The sequence below is a fragment of the Cynocephalus volans genome, chromosome 9, assembly GCF_027409185.1.
Source record: "Cynocephalus volans isolate mCynVol1 chromosome 9, mCynVol1.pri, whole genome shotgun sequence".
Taxonomy (NCBI): Eukaryota; Metazoa; Chordata; class Mammalia; order Dermoptera; family Cynocephalidae; genus Cynocephalus; species Cynocephalus volans.
In genome coordinates, this window is record NC_084468.1 from 47,069,134 (window position 1) to 47,086,498 (window position 17,365).

The 17,365-nt window shown below is 32.9% G+C and overlaps 1 protein-coding gene across 12 annotated transcripts in view; it reads left to right on the forward strand.

Annotated features, from left to right (window-relative positions):
- Positions 1–14,513, forward strand: part of EXOC1 (exocyst complex component 1) — a 51,243-nt gene extending 36,730 nt beyond the window's left edge. For all 12 annotated transcript variants that reach the window (XM_063107657.1, XM_063107656.1, XM_063107658.1 and 9 more), the window contains 8 exons: positions 770–933; positions 1,542–1,649; positions 2,834–2,910; positions 3,439–3,667; positions 7,266–7,449; positions 9,464–9,663; positions 11,916–12,110; positions 13,821–14,513. In XM_063107657.1, coding sequence (XP_062963727.1) covers positions 770–933; positions 1,542–1,649; positions 2,834–2,910; positions 3,439–3,667; positions 7,266–7,449; positions 9,464–9,663; positions 11,916–12,110; positions 13,821–13,973 — 1,310 coding nt within the window. In that variant the 3' untranslated portion in view covers positions 13,974–14,513. The remainder of the gene's footprint in view (positions 1–769; positions 934–1,541; positions 1,650–2,833; positions 2,911–3,438; positions 3,668–7,265; positions 7,450–9,463; positions 9,664–11,915; positions 12,111–13,820) is intronic.
- The last annotated feature ends 2,852 nt before the right edge of the window (positions 14,514–17,365 follow it).

The following is a 17,365-nucleotide window of genomic DNA, read 5'->3' on the forward strand; positions in this document are numbered from 1 at the left end:
GTGTAAGTGGGATATTGTCAAGCCACATGTTTTTATTTGTCCTCATGGCTATGATGGACACCTAAATTCTACCTAAACACAGGTGTCCCAGATTAATATGGTTAGTGATGTATGCATTACATTTCAGTTGTATTTTAAATATAACAAGTTTCCAGGGTGTTTTTTTCTCCTCATTTGGTTTTTAAAGAACTGTAGATAATCAGTTCACTTACTGGAAAAGCAGAGTTTCTGGGTTCAGAAACATATTAAGTTGAATTATATGTAACTGACTTTTTTTGGTAGGGCAAAATGATCAAGTGTTGGTAGTTTCATGTGGTTCAACCTAATACATTATTTTAATGTGGAGGCAAGTTATATTGGGATATGGCAGTTTTCTTCTAAAATATAAACAAATTCATGTTAGCTTGTACACTAACATGGTACTTTATCCATATATCTATCTTTTGAATGCAAAAGAAACCCTCATCTTATCGAGAGATATCACCAGGCACGTTATGATGGGACTGAGCGGGGCATAGACTATGGTCTTTAAGGTCCCTTTTAGTTCTATTCTGTGGATCTGTATAGTTTCAGTTCTCTTTACAATATGCTCAGGAATAGGACACAAATGTTAATGAAAGATAAGGACACTGTACCACCTGTCCTACATGGTAGACTTTTGTGCTAATATGGGCCCTGGCAGACCAAGACAGTAGTAGGTAGCCCTGATTTATACTCTGGATCTTTTATTCATGAAGATCACAACTTTCAAAGTTTTATTATTTCTTAGGTCTTCATGGAAGTTCTGGGAAATTAACTGGATCTACTTCTAGTCTAAATAAACTCAGTGTTCAGAGTTCAGGGAATCGCAGATCTCAGTCATCTTCTCTGTTGGATATGGGAAACATGTCTGCCTCTGATCTCGATGTTGCTGACAGAACCAAATTTGATAAGGTAAAGTAAAATAAGTACTTCTTAAACATTAATATTAGTTTTCTTTTCTAACAAAAATTTGTGATTATTTTAAGTGTGTTCAAAGGTTTGGGCTCTTTTGGCTCTCTTAGACATTAACTGTGTCTTTCCAGTTCTTAATCAAATCAGAAAAAAAACTAGTCAAACGGCAACTAAAATATGAATTATCAATTAAATAACATAAAAACTTTATTAACATTTATTTGTCATAAATCATGAAGTTCTGGCATCTCAAGTCTAAGTTGTTAGAGCAGCAACAAAGTAAAGAGGAAATAACTTTTCTGAAGCTAACTGTTCTTTGCACTGCATTAAGTAGGTTTTAAAAGTTTATCTTTGTGTTCCTCCTTACGGACTTGAAGTGAGTAACTGAGTTTTATTGTAGGTATGTTCTGTGGCTGTTATACCTTGATAATACTACATTGCCCTGTCAATCTTGGAAGAGTTTGTCTTTGGGATTCTGTTGAGATTATATATCCATGGATTGAGATTTTTGATCCATTGTCCCTGCAGAAAAGTGAATTAAATGTGGAATCTAGTTTTAAGCATTTGGTGCAGTTCTTTCATTATGGGATCATTTTGGTTTTCTTTAGATCTTTGAACAGGTACTAAGTGAACTGGAGCCCCTATGTCTGGCAGAACAGGACTTCATAAGTAAATTTTTCAAACTGCAGCAACATCAAAGTATTCCTGGAACTATGGTATGGCTCACATTTATTTTGGCTAGTATTTATGATCTGCAGTATAATTAACCTAATTAATATGTGGTCACAATTTTAATATCAGAATAGAAAATGAAGGAATTTACGATGTAAAGATCTTTAAAACAGTTTTTGTCATACTACAAGATGGATAGTTGGAGTTTGGGCATCTAATTTATTATTGTACAGTGTCTTAAGCCTAAACATTCCCTAAATTAGTGAGGGGACAAAATGTCATAGTTTACTTTGCAAAGAACATTATTTCAAAAACAATTTTAACATTTTAGTAGTTATCAAGAAAAATATAATTTAAAAAAGGATGGTTTTTGAGTGTAGCAAAGAAAGAAAGAAAGAGAGACCTCATATCTGAGTCTAAATCCTTCATATGGCTTTGTTACTGTGAGACTTTAAACCAATTATTTAACCACCAGTTTTCCTCTTCTGTAAAATGGATATAATAATGCCTGTTCAGCATGGCTGTCAGTTGGCATACATGTAGGAGAATAAAATGAAAGATTTTCTAGAATATTTTTAAGAAGTTAAAAACAATGCAAATAGAGTGATTTTTTTTAAATTAAGGTCATCTCAAAAATTTGTGCCTCAGACAACCAACATAAAAAGCAGTCATAAAATGAATGAGAAATTTATTGTTATTACAAATGGTTGGGAGTTTGTTGTTGACGGTGGTAGTGGTGGTAGTGGTGGTACATTTTCTTACTTGTTGGCTTCTGTAACAATTTTTGATAGCATTTTTTTAAATGCCAGAGTTTTATTAGAATGATTAATAAGATTTCCTTAATTTTTGAAATTCTCTTTTGAAAGTTGCTTTTGGATGTTTTCTGGTTTTTTATTGAGCTGCCCTTCAGTTCCCATACCACCCTACCCCCCAGCCCACCCTCCAGCACCCTCCCTTCCCACTCCTTTCCCTAAGGGCACACACACACACAAATACAACTTCTCACCCCATAGTAATTCTCTATAAAATCTAAGAACAAATCATTTCATGAAAATTCTTAAATAGCACATGAAACTATATAGCTTTATCAGTAATACTTCCTTTAAAAATCATTATTTTTCATAATGTATTCTCTCCTAGGAATTTTAAGCCTGAGCAGGCTTTTGCTATATAAACTAGTCAAATTATTGGTCTTTTGTTATGTAAAGTACCTGAATAATTTTTGCAGACTGAAACAGAGGACCTGGATGGAGGAACATTAACACGGCTACATAATTCTGGCGCATCGCTGCCTGTTTCATCTGAGTATGTGTTTGTTACACTCTATTGTTTATTTTGGAAAAAATAAACTTCAAATTGAAGCATGGAGGAGTGCTGCTCATTGAGGGGTCCAGAGGATTTTCAGTAACCTGACAGCACTCAGAGCACCAACATGTGTGTCCATTGTCTCATCAGACATTTTACTGGATTCAAGTTGGTCCTGTTTTAAAGCTCTTCAACTCTTCTTTGCTCCAGTAATCACAAAAAAATGCAATCAATTCTGAAGTTTGTTGGTTGGAGGTAGGCTTTAAATTGCAATGTATTCTGAGAAATCAGAAAGCACATTTAAGAAACCCAGCCTTAGAAATGACATAAACCTAATTTGAGTGATAGAACTTAACTTCAATAAAACGTTTTTATATTGAAAACTGCTGTAGAATAATTAGTTCATATTTGGACATTTTTAGTTATCAAATATCAAATTTTAGCCATTTTGTACACATCCAGTAGATTAAAGGTGAATTCACCTGAAGCTTGTAATAACTTTCTATGTTTTGTATGTGTTCTAAACAGGAAAGATATGATCCGCCAAATGATGATTAAAATATTTCGCTGCATTGAGCCAGAACTGAACAACCTAATTGCATTAGGAGATAAAATTGATAGCTTTAATTCCCTTTACATGCTAGTCAAGATGAGTCATCATGTGTGGACTGCACAAAACGTGGACCCTGCTTCTTTTCTAAGTACTACATTGGGAAATGTTTTGGTGACTGTCAAAAGGAACTTTGACAAATGCATTGTAAGTTTTTTTAAAAAACAACTTAGAATTCTATTCATTGCAAAAAATAAGTAAATGTATTTAAATCAGGAGATCTACAGTTTTCTATTGGGGATCTATTCTTTATGTTCCCCAAAGCTTTAAAGCAGGTGTTGGCAGCAATCTGTATGAACAGAGTTAGTTGGATAGTGGTGAGTTCTGGAATAGGTGGCATAGTGGCAGCAGCTGCTTAAGAGATCCAGTGGGTAACTGACATCTCAGTTTGCTTATCAGTGACCATTGATTTAATGAAACAGTTGAAACTATCACTTGGATTTATTGTTGTTCTTCTTCTTTCAGTATATGCCAATAAGAAAATTAATTTGATTATTTTCAATGATTGTTTAAATTATTTATTTTAAATATTTAATAGTTTAATAGCTTTAATAATCATATTGCTTTAAGAATACATTGTTCTTATAATAACTTCCACTGATCATCATTTTCCTCCTTCAAATAGGATAAAAAATTATTAACAACATTCTTATTGTCTGTTAGTTTTTGGTAAACTTATATGTATGAATTGGGATGGGCCCGGACCTTAAAAAAAAGTTTTATTTTATTGATGCACTTAATTATGTAAAAGTAGTGGACGTATATCATTTGAATATTTCTACTATGTAACCGCTAAGTTAAATCCAGCTCTTATATCTCCATAGAATAATGGGAGATAAAAATGTTAAGGGCAATTAAAGTACACGTCATTTTTTTTCTTTTTCTTTTTTTCAATTTTATTTATTTTTATGTATTTGTGGGGTACAGTGTGTTGTTTCAATACATGCATACACTGCACAATGATTCACTTAGGGTAGATAGCATAGTTTTGTACCTGTTAGTCCACCCCTTCTCACCCATGTCATTTTTTTATACTTTTAAAAAATATTTATTGAGTTTTTGAGAGTATAATAGTAATCTAGGTGCACAGTAGAAACTTGGATTAACATTAATCCTCCTTCCCCACCAAAATTATTTCACTTGGTATTTGAAATACTGTGAAATTTGCCCATGTAGGGTCTATCTCCCCCCTCGTCCACACCCCTCTACCTTTCCAGAAGTGGTGATAAACCAGGAAGGTCTGACTGCAGGCTGACAACCAAAAAGAAAAGGAAGAGCTACCAAAGGCTAAGTAAATGAGTCCCGTGGGCCACAGTTGGAGCACTAAATCATAAGGACACTATACAGTTACAGAATATGAAGGCTTAGTTGCTCTTATCAGTAAAATATAACTTCAAATAATACCTCTAAACCCAGTAGAACCTAGGATGTGGTGTCAGGTAGATGTAGAAGTGGGTTCAGATGAAGTGCTTAGCACATTGCCTAGCACAGAATAAGAGCTTCTTATTAATTGATAGCTTATAATGGTCCTGGAGGTGGCAGTGGTCATGATGATAGTAGTAGTAATTAATAATAGCTTATTAGAGAATGGTCATGTTTCTCTCAAGACAGTGCAATAGAGAAATGAAGTAACTTAAACAAAAGTGTAAATTCACATTTTCTCCTAAATTGCATGTATATCTAAAGAATGATTGTAAATATCTAAACATATTTAGATATCTAAAGAGAAGGATTGCTCTTCTGCCACCTGTTATCCCTCTCACTTATTTTAATTCGGTTCTTCTCATGGTGTCTGGTAGAGTGTATGTGCTCAATGAGTTGTATGTTTTGGTATTTGAGACAAGAGCAGGACCTAGGGCATAAGAAAGTTGAAAAGATAATGAATGGGTCTGTGTGTATTGAGCAAAAAAAACATGAATGCCAGATGGCTGCAGAAAATGAAACAGCGCCTGAGTTTGGCTGTTTCATCTGATGCCCAAGTCCAAAGTATCTGATGTTCTTCAAGAACAGGGCTAAGAAAGCTAGCCTAACCTGAACCAGGGCTAAAATTAGAAAGTAACTTATACAATAAGTTGCTACCAGGCTGGACTGTGCACTCCAGTATGTTTCTTAACTTGCTTTTCAAGGTTCCTCACACTATAGTGATATAGATTTGTGCTCCTAAACCTTTGAGAATGATATGATTTAATTAAATTGCCATGGACAAAGGACAGACAAGTGATATGTGGCTCTCATCAAAGTTGTAGTCTTAAACATTGAACAACCTCCATGTCTTTATGATGGCAGTATGATTGGGCAACTAACTAGGAATAATGTATACCTATAGCTTGAGAGAAATTTGGATGGTTTTTGTCAGAATTTGTTCGTTGATAGCTCTTTTCATTTTAAATGACTGCACTATTTCTATCCTACTGGTCACAAAGCCAGAGAGGACAACTATCATTTAGAACATTTCCTATTAATGTTCAAGGATATGTAGATTTTGATATATATGCTGTACATTTAAATGCCACAAAGAACAAAAATCTGCATGCAGCTTAGTAAAAATAGACCAGCATTAATAGATAAGTGCTTACTATGTGTCAGGCACGGGTCTAAGCATTTTGTACATACCATCTCATCTAATCCTCACACATATACCCCCCATAAGGTAGGTGCTTCCAGAGGTGAAGTTATACTTTCCCCAGGTCAACAGTTAAGAAGTGATGGAGCTGGTATTCAAAACCAGGAAGTCTGGTTCTAGCACCTGCAGTCTTCAGTCTTACCTTCTCTACTGTATGCAATTTTACGCCTCATAGTTATCAATAATGATGAAATAGAACATTAGTAAAGATAACATGAAATAACTAACAGTACTCAACCAGGCTTTCTTATACTAATGCCTATAGCCTAAAAGTAATTATTTTTCTAATCCATATGTCATATGGTTTTCAAGTTATACACCCAAAATCTCAATACAATGAAATTTTAGGTAGAAGTTGCAATGATCCAGACAGCATTTGTTAGCGTAATTCTTACTGTATATCTAGATCCCCTAAGAATTACATAGAACCATAATGGAATCCATGGATTTTTTTAAATCCAGATGTCTGGATCCTGTATATGTGAAACATCCTTTTTGCACTTAGTCACCATCATGTGCAAGCACTTTGCTGAACTAACTTATAGTAATAACTAATAAACATATGGGAAAAAACTATATAATACAAATCCACAATAGAAACGCCTGTTTTCTCTCTCTGTTACTACACCCCCAAAATAGAGAATTTGTCTATCCAAATAGAAATTTTACACCAATAAGAATTGGAAATGGACATGGTTCTCAAACTTGGCCACATGGCCACCAACCAAAAATAACCTGGAGAGATCCTATATGTGCTATGGTATCTGTTCTGCTCTGACCCAAAATGAGCAATTGCCTTGTACTTGTCTTTCATAAATGATAGAAGTGTGTATTGATTGTTTTTACTTTGAACAGAGACTTAAAGTTCACAAACCTTGATTCTACTTTGTTTTAAAATTTGGAATTTTTTTCCTTGATTTTATTTTCTTAAATAAAACTTTTTAATCTATAGAATTAGTCTTCTTAGTTATGCCTGTTGTGATTCATCTTCAATTAGGAGGCATCCAAAATGTTCTAGGTACTACATAGCATCCTGCCTCTATGATGTGTACATTTGTTTATAATTAATTGTAGTTTATAAGTTGCTTGACTATTTCTCTCCCTTGCTTTCTGCCTAACTAGAGTAATCAAATAAGGCAAATGGAAGAAGTAAAGATCTCAAAGAAAAGTAAAGTAGGAATTCTTCCATTTGTTGCTGAATTTGAAGAATTTGCTGGACTCGCAGAATCAATTTTTAAAAATGCTGAGCGTCGTGGAGATCTAGATAAAGCATATACCAAACTCATCAGAGGAGTGTTTGTTAATGGTAAGCTTTTGTTATGTTCTAAAGAATTTTTGTGGTTATTGTTTTTATTATTTCTGGAAACTTGGAAGTTGGAGACTGATATGTGTATTATTTTCCATATTCTATAGTCTTTTTCTAGATTTTCTGAAGTCAAAGATATCTTGAATTTGAAAAATAAGCAGTACATAAAACTTATTCATATTTATCAGAAACCACTTGCGTTTTAGAGTTCATATGGGCTTACCACTATGCAGAATTGAAAATCATTTTTTAAACACAAAAAATGACCTCCCAGATTTCATTTGCATTTTAATAAGTGCCTTCTGGAGATGATGAGCAGGAGCAAATCAATTCACTTCTTTAATCCTCAGATTTCATTCTTTTACACAAGGGAGATTAGTGCTAAAATATTATAACTCACAGTCTTCCTTAGTTAGATCCCACAGTTAAGTTACAGAAACAATTTGGATGTGACATTTAATTTGAAATAAATGATTTGATCACATAAATTCAGGAATTTTAAAAGCTAAAAAGTTGACAGAAGTTCAGTCTTCTTGCCAACTGCAAGTAACACGTTTTCATTGGAAGAAAGTCTAAGGAAGTGATAGGTAAATTTCATGTTTGAGTGTTTGTATGGCTGATTTTTCCTTTAAAATTCAAAGCTGCTTTGCTTTATCTGATTCTAGAGTAATATATATTCATTACATACCCAAAAAAATTGGAAATAAATTCTAAAAATCAAGAAGAAAATAACGATAATTTGTAATCTCATTGTACAGAGATAACATTTACTTTTTATTCTTACAAACTATTCAATGTCTCTCTCCCTCTCTTGTATACCGGGGTACTTCAGGAAGTTCATGGAAAGAGTCATATTATCTTTTAATTATATTTTTCCATGAACTCTTTGAAGTACCCTTGTATATGCATGTATTGTGTATATGTTCTTTCATATAAAAATTTTATCACACACCTTATACACTGTTTTGGAAGCACCTTGACTCTATAATCCTAGTGTCTTGTCAATTAATATAGATAACCATAATCATTTTTAATGGTAGCATAGTCTTTCATGTATCATTTATTTACCAAATCTTCTATTAATGGGCATTTAGTTTGTTTCCAGTTCATATATCTTTTATACCTGTCAAATAATTTCCTTAGGGCAAATTACTAGAACTTGTGTTTATCTCAAGGCTTTTGTCAAATTGCAATATAAAAAGCTTATACCCGTTAGTGCAATGAGCAGTTGGTGTAAATTTCCAGTACACCTGTACCAATGGTGGGTATTACTACATATTATCAGTTTTTTTATTCTTTGTCAACCTAATAGGCTATAAATTATCTCATTATTTTAATTTTTATTTCATTGATTTCGTTTACAGTGTCTTTACTGTACAGGAGTATTCAAGTTTTATGTCACATTTATCCATCTTTCCCTTTATGGCTTGTAACTTGTGGACCATTCTTAGAAAGGTCACACTATCGCAAAATTATTTTTTTTTTAATTAGCTGCATTTCCTAAATTTAGTACTTAATAATTGTATTTATGTGTTTGCTTTTTGTATTTTAAGTACTCAAACAATTTAGACTTTGGCTGAAAGACATGAAATAGGAATCTGAATTTAGTGTATTCAAAAGGACCAGCTGGGGGCTGACTGGTTAGCTCAGCTGGTTAGAGTGTGGTGCTGATAACAACCAGGGTAAAGGGTTCAATCCCTATACTGGCCAGCCACCAAAAAAAAAAAAAAAGGACTAGCTGGTTGCCCGAACACATTTTGAATAATTCATCATTTTCCTGCTGATTTTAAAAGCCACCTTTATAATATACTCAGTTTCCATATATACGTGGGTCTGTTTCAGGATGACTTTTCAGGTAGATGTGAATACCTTCCAGTACAGTTTATTTTATTAAGTCCAGAAATGTGCTTAATTCTTAAACTTACAAATAAAAAAAAATAATGATATAAATGTTTTATAGCTAAATATGGTCATACTTATATCAAAGATGTTATTTTTTCTGTTTTGATTTTAGTGGAGAAAGTAGCAAATGAAAGTCAGAAGACACCCAGGGATGTGGTTATGATGGAAAACTTCCACCATATTTTTGCAACTCTTTCTCGTTTGAAAATCTCATGTCTAGAAGCTGAAAAAAAAGAAGCCAAGCAAAAATACACAGATCATCTTCAGTCTTATGTCATTTACTCTTTAGGACAACCTCTTGAAAAACTAAATGTAAATATATTTTCATTATTTTTCCTGGTTTTGAACCTGTATACATCTGTTTACATATGAATAACATACAGACATTTATCTTAATTTGCTTATGTATTGATGTGGGGAGATAAGGAAGGAAGGACTCAGTTATTGAAACTTCCAGTGTACCAGACATTTCTAGAAGCTCTATACACAGTATTTCTTTTCATTCTTATGAATAATGATGTGAGCTAAGATAGTATTATCCCCATTTTCAAATGAAGAAACAAAGTAAATAAACTTGCCAGACGTTATAATAGCTTATAAATAGCAACACTGAGCGATGAATTTAGATTAGGCTTTTCCAATATACCAGACTCTTTCCCGTTTCTTATTTCATAAATAGCCAACCTTTATGCCTAGTTCAGGTGAAAATTTCACAAACATAATCATATCAAGATAAAAGGAAAACCAAAAATTGTTTTGTACATTGCCTTTTCCTTTCCTTTTCTTTCCTGACTTGAGTCATTTCCCCTAGCAAGTCTGATAATTAAAGTTAAAAAGTGATGGTTTTAGAGAATCTTACAACATAGTGGAAGCTTAAATGGACCCTTCAAACAATATGATTAGTCATCCTTTATAAGTTTTTAACTTGAAATTAGAGTCACATAAAGAATATGCATTTATCAACAGTTCAAATACTTAAAAGACATTTAATCAAATACAGAACCAATTCTTTATTAAACTTAAGAACAGACAGATATTTCTTTAATTGGATAAAAAGTCTATCTCATGCTCAAAGCCTTCATAATACTTAACTGCAACATCAGAGGCATTCCCTTGAAGTCAAATTTAAAGCAGAAACATTACCAGATCCTTTATTATTTAACGTTTTTATTGAATCTCTAGCCAGTGTAACAAGACCCGGAACACAAATAAGAGATATGGAAAGGAAAGTCAAAATTATCATTACTTGTATATGATACTTTGAAATTATTGGTCTCTGGTAAAATTATTGGCAGGATTCAAAATAAATATATCAAAAAACAATTATTTCTTGTATGCCAGGAATAACCAATTAAAAGCTTATGTAGAAACAAAATTTTAAAAGAAACAGGACTAAATTTATCAAAAAAATAATGAAGAGTAAAATAATTGCTAAGAAAATTTTATTTTAATTTTTTTATTTTTATTTTTTAATTTATTTATGCTAAGAAAATTTAAGAAAAAAGTAATGAGAGGGGATTGGGGCTTGTCAGTATTAAATCATATAGTGCTCAAATATAGGCATGCCAATCAATAAAACTGCATATTTAAAAGACAATCTGTGAAGAATATTTGTAATAATACAGCAGAGTCAGTATATTTAATATAAAAGATATTTTAAAAATAGATAAGAAAAACACTAAGACCCTAATTTATAAATGGGCAAGGATTCTGAATGACTACTAAATATATAAAGGAGGTTAACTTCATTTATAGCCAAAGAATTTGAAATAAAACAACAAATAAACCTATTTCACTCTGGCAGCAATCAGCAATAATGCCGATGATAGTATGGTGAAGTAGCTGTCACACACTGTTGACAGAAACATAAATTGATTGAAAATATTTACATTGTGTAATGATAAAATTTATAAAATTAAAATTAAAAAAAGAAAGAAAGAAACATAAATTGATTGAGCTTTCCTGGGAAGCAATTTGTATATCTGAAGAATCTTCAGTATGCTTATAGTTATACTCCTCAATTGAGTAATTATCGTCCTAGAAATTTATTGTGGAAAGTAATCAGCAATGTGGGTAAATACATATATACAGAAGATGTTTATTATAAATGTATTTATAATAGATATTTTAAAAATCTGACTAGATTTTAACAATTCTCCCAAAAAAGGGAAGGATATTAAATATCCAAAACTGGAGGAATGAACAAACTAATTATGGTTAATTCATTGGATAGAATATTATGCAGCCTTTAAAATTTATAGTTAGGAAAAAATATGATATTAAATGGAAAATGCAACATATGAAATTATAATCTCATTTATATATTCACACCTCAAAAGATTAGAAGGAAATCTAATCTTATGGTTATCTGTTGGATATCTTATGGAAATCTAATGGTTATCTGTTGAGGGGTGTGATAATAGGTGATTGTTATTTTATTCATTATACTTTCACACACTGGTTTTTACACAGTGAATATATACTATTTTGTAATCAGATTTTTAAAAAATTTAAGTGACAGTAAAAGCAGTTCTTAGCCAATATTTCTTTTCATTTCCTTGAAGCATTTCTTTGAAGGCGTTGAGGCTCGAGTAGCACAGGGTATAAGAGAGGAGGAAGTAAGCTACCAACTTGCATTTAACAAACAAGAGCTTCGTAAAGTTATTAAAGAGTATCCTGGAAAGGAAGTAAAAAAAGGTCTAGACAACCTCTACAAGAAGGTTGACAAACACTTATGTGAAGAGGAGAACTTACTTCAGGTATGCTTGATTCTTTTGGTCATCCTGGCTGGAAGATAATTATATGTACTGCTTATCTCTAAATATTCCTCTAGAAATTCTGCAGATCCAGAGCAGGAAGAAAATTCCATGAATTGTGAGGAAGAAAGGAATAATATTTAATAAGCTTATATGGCTATTCATGCTTATTTTGTATTTCTGTCATATTAATGGTGAAGCATTAACTTTGTTTCCTTTCTGTTGGTTGGGGTTTTTTTCTTTCTTTTTTTAAAAAAGATTTGGGGGTAATGAGTAAATGGAATATAGTATACTACAGTGGAGTGGTTTTGAGCATGGGGTTGGAGTTAGAACTGCGTTCATGGTCCAGCTCCAAATTAAGCAGCATGATGTCAGGCAAGTTACTTAACCTCTTCATTCCTCAATTTTTTTTATTTGAAAAGTAGTAATGTTACCTCTCCCGTATATTGGACACTATTGTACTGTCATTGCCATTTTATAGATAAGAAAATCAAAGATTAGAGAGGTGGAGTAATTGTAGTAAAATGACCAGTATACCATAGCTAATGGGTGGTGGAGCCAGATATAAACCCCATATTAAGCCATTATTCTTTATAAACCATACTGAAAGACCCAGAGATGAGTGAAAGTAATTCAATTTTAACATTATGGAAGGCTTCATAAGGGATATTGCGTTTATGTTAACCTTGAAAAGCCAGATAGTATTTTAACAGGTACAGCGGGGGTGGGGAGAGTAGCATTCTAGATAGAAGAAAAACGTGCTTTACTGTTTAGGGAACAGTAATTAGTCTTACACTATTTAGGGAATAATTTGACAATTTAGAATTCATGAAATTTAAGGTTTACAGGAGAAACTCCTGGAAGAATACATTCCCTCAGCTGTCAAAATAGAAGTGATGATTGATCATAGCACCCACTCTTACCAAGTCATCATGAGACTTAAATAGGATAATATACATAAAGCACTTTACACTGAGTTGATATGGAATAAGCCTCAGTAAATGTAATCTAGTCTTCAAAAAGTTCATGGAAAGATTCGTATTATCTTTTAATTCTATCTTTCCACGAACTTTTTGAGATCCCCTCGCATTAATATTAGCTATTATGTCAATGTATCAAATTCTGTTTTGATAGGTGTGTGCATGTTAGTCTCCACTGCTAGATTATAAATCGCTTGATTGCAGTGAGTTGCTCATCTTGGTGTCTTCCATGGCATAAAGCAATGTTTTGCATCATCAGTTTTAGATAAAGAAAAATTTAAACTTTATCTGAAATGAAACTTAAGCATTAACTGTTTCATTTCATTTACTCACTAGTCTTTGTTCCATACATAATTGTGCATGTCCACAACTGTGTTGGGTATTGAGGTATATATAATAATAGCTAAAATGTAATGAATGCTTACTTGTGTCAAACACATTTGAAGCACTTTACATACATTCACTCATTTAATTCTGACAAGAAACTTATGAGGAAGGTATTATTGTTACTCCCCTTTATAGACGAGGAACTTTAGACACAGAGCAAGGATGTAACAGTGAAGTCACAAATCTTGTAAGTAGAAAGAGGTAGGATTCTGGCTCCAGAATGCATGTTCTTAACTACTATGCTATACCAAATTCTTAGAATATGTCTTGACATTATTTCTGCATACTTGATTATGTATTATTTCCATTCATGGTTTAATGACTTTTATTTTCTTTTCTATAATAGGTGGTGTGGCACTCCATGCAAGATGAATTTATACGCCAGTACAAGCACTTTGAGGGTTTGATAGCTCGCTGTTACCCTGGATCTGGTGTTACAATGGAATTCACTATTCAGGACATTCTGGATTATTGCTCCAGCATTGCACAGTCCCACTAAACCTTATGAAAGAAAAAAAGATAAATGAATAAAGCACTCTGAGTACACCAGACATTTTACAAAAATATCAAGCAACTGCTTTGAGAACCCGGTCTTAAAATTTTCTGTATTATTAACATCAGATAACTGGATAGTCTCATACTACAATATTTAAGTTCAAAAATACCAACCTGTGTAGCAGGTTTTTTTGCCCAATAGGTTATGTACTAACTTAAAGCATTTAATCTTGTCATAAGTTAATTGCCTTTAGCATTTTTCAGTGACTGAATGGGAAATTTTCCTTTATTGTCTAGCTTCTTATGTTTGAGAGTGGTTATCCTATGTGTAATGCATTGGGAGTTCTTCAGCTTTCACTTCTCTGTTGCTTACTAATCGTGTAACTACTAAAATATGGTACAGAATTGTTTTTTCCCACTGTCTAATATGTGTAAATGGATAAGGGAGCTCATGTGATGATCAGTTGTAAACCTAGATTTTGAGGATCATGTGACTCTGTGTAGTATAGTATAAGTCTGAAATAAAGAAATTTCCAAAAAAGTTGACATTTGATGATAATATTCTTAGGTGTTATTTGCTGTCTTCTGTACAAAAACAAGTTCTTAGAAAATCATATAACAATTAATTTCAAGTCTGTATACCACAAAATATTTAAAAGTGTATAATAATAAGAAAGGTAATAAGATACTAATAAGAAAAATAAAACCATTCATCATAAAATCAAAGATATTTAGTATTAAGGACTAACTCTAATAAAAGATATGCTATGGATGGATTTACATCCCCCCCCAAATTCTTATATTGAAGCCCTAACCTCCCATGTGACTATTTGGAGATAGGGTTTTTAGGAGGTGATTAATGCTAAATGAGGCCATAAGAGTGGAGCCTTGATCCAGTAGAACTGGTGTTCTTAATAGAAAAGGAAGAGACACCAGAGCTGTCTCTGTCATGTGAGGACACAGGAAGGCAGCTGTCTGCAAGCCAGGAAGAGGGCTCTCAGCAGAACGTGACCATGTTGGCACCCTGGTTTCAGACTTCCAGCCTCTAAAACTGAGAAAATGTTATTTAAGCCACCAGTCTATGGTATTCTGTAATGGCAGGCTAGGCTGGCTAATACAAGATGTATAAAATCTTAATGGAGAAAATTATAAAACTACGAAGGCCCAAGGCTGGCCCGTTAGCTCAGTTGGTTATAGTGTAGTGCTGATAACACCAAGGTCCAGTGTTTGATCTTGGTAGTAGCCAGCCACCAAAAAGATTAAAAAAAAAAAAAAAAAAAAAAAGGCCTAAATAGGTGGAGGAATATTTCATATTTCCGCATAAGAACACATAATAAGGTAGAAATGACAGTTATTCTCAAATTTAAAGATTCGTGCAATTGCAGTCAAAATCACAACTGTTTTGGTTTTGTTTTGTTTCTGTAGAACTTGACAAACTGATTCTAAAATTATATGGAAGAACAATAGGCTAATAGCCAAGACACACCTTGGAAGATGGAAGGAGTTTCCTTATCAAGAATTTTAGAGAAGCACTGCATTGGTGCAAAGATAAGTAAATAGATCAGTGAAACAAGACTGAGAGCCAGAAAACACATCCATACAAATGTGGCTCTTGTTTTATTACAGGTATGGCATGGCAAGTCAGTGGGGAAAAGATAAACGGAATAAATGATGGTGGGACATTTTGTTGTCCATTACAGAAAGGAGAAAATTGAGCCCCTATCTCCCACCGCATGCAGAATGAATTCCACATGGATTGAATACCTAAATGTGAAAGACAAAAACTATAGAACTTTCAGAAGACAGTATTAGAGAATGTCTTTTACCTCAGGACAGGAAGGATTTTGTTAAACAAGATGCAAAATTGCAAATCAAAAGAGAAATTGGTAGACTTGACCATGTTAAAATTAAGAACTTGTGGTCATTGATGACAGTGAAATGACAGTCCACAAATTGAGAGAAGATAACTGCAACACATGTAATAACAATCTGTGTCCAAAACTAAAAATCAGTAAATAAAAGACAAAAAAAATGAAGACATAAAGGACAAAAAAACTTATACAGGCATCAGCATATTGTCAAGTATTCACTTTATTTGTTGTCGAGGCAGTGTGAATTATATGTAAAAGGATGTGAAGCTACTGGAACACATGCCTTTGGAAAAAGCATAAGTTAGTACAATCACATAAAACATTTGACATTATCTAGTGAAGTTAAAGATACATGTAACCTATGACTCAGTAATTCCACTCCTAGGCATGTGCTCCAAAGCAGTAGATCTGAACTACACATTAGAATCACCTAGTGTGCTTGTCAAATAAGAGTTGCCTGGGCCCCACTTCCAGACATTAAATTTTAAAGCTCCCAGTGAGTATTGAGAACCACTGCTATAAAGAGACTCAGGTACTTATGCATTAGCACAAAGACTTATCAGTACTTTTGTTTACAATAAAAATCTGTAAGTAACCCAAATGTCCAAATTAAGGTATATTCGTCCATTCTATGAAGTACCTACAGTAATAAAAATTAGTGAGTTTTAGCTACACACAACAATGTAGATAAATGCCAGGAAAATAACACTAGGTGAAAAAATAAATCACAGAATGATACATACAGAAAGATTAACATAAAACTTCAAAAGCCTGAAAAATTAATATGTAGTTTAGGGTTACAAATGTAAAACTAAAGAAAAAGCAAGAAAATGATCATAAAATTCTCGAGTGATTGAGGGAGCAGGAAAGGAAAGGATATACAGAATTTTAAAGGCATATTGTAGTGTTCTTTTACTTAAACTGGGCAGTGGGCACATAGATTTCATTGTATCATGATGCCTTATACCTTACATATCTCATAAATTGTGTTTTATATCTGTTCAATATTTAAAAACAAATTCACATATATTTGTATATATGTGTGTGTATATGCATATGTCTTTATTGATATATAATAAAACCTGAACATTTATAGATGACTATCTGGAGCCAAAGTAGATCCAGGGACTTGTCAAGGCTCAAGCCAAGTATTAACAGAGTTGATATTTCACACAACACCAAACTCCCTCTCAAAGTGCTAGACTTATAGCAAGAATGATACAGATACAAATATCTATTACATTTAAGGACCAAACACTGTCTAATAGCTCCATTAGCAGGCAAAGATAAATTTTAACTGAGGTCATATGGCTCTTAGCTAAAGAAAAAGCAGTGGATTACTCCCATCAGCTAGAGTGTTCTAGACCTTAAAGATCTATACTATTATTTGCTAGGAGGGATAAGGAGAAAGGAGTATAGAACTTTTAAACTATTGAAAATCGAAACTTGGAAAATATTCATAGATGAAAAGTACTGAGAAAGTAAAAATAGCTATTCCAGGAAAGTTAAATATGTAATATCAGAG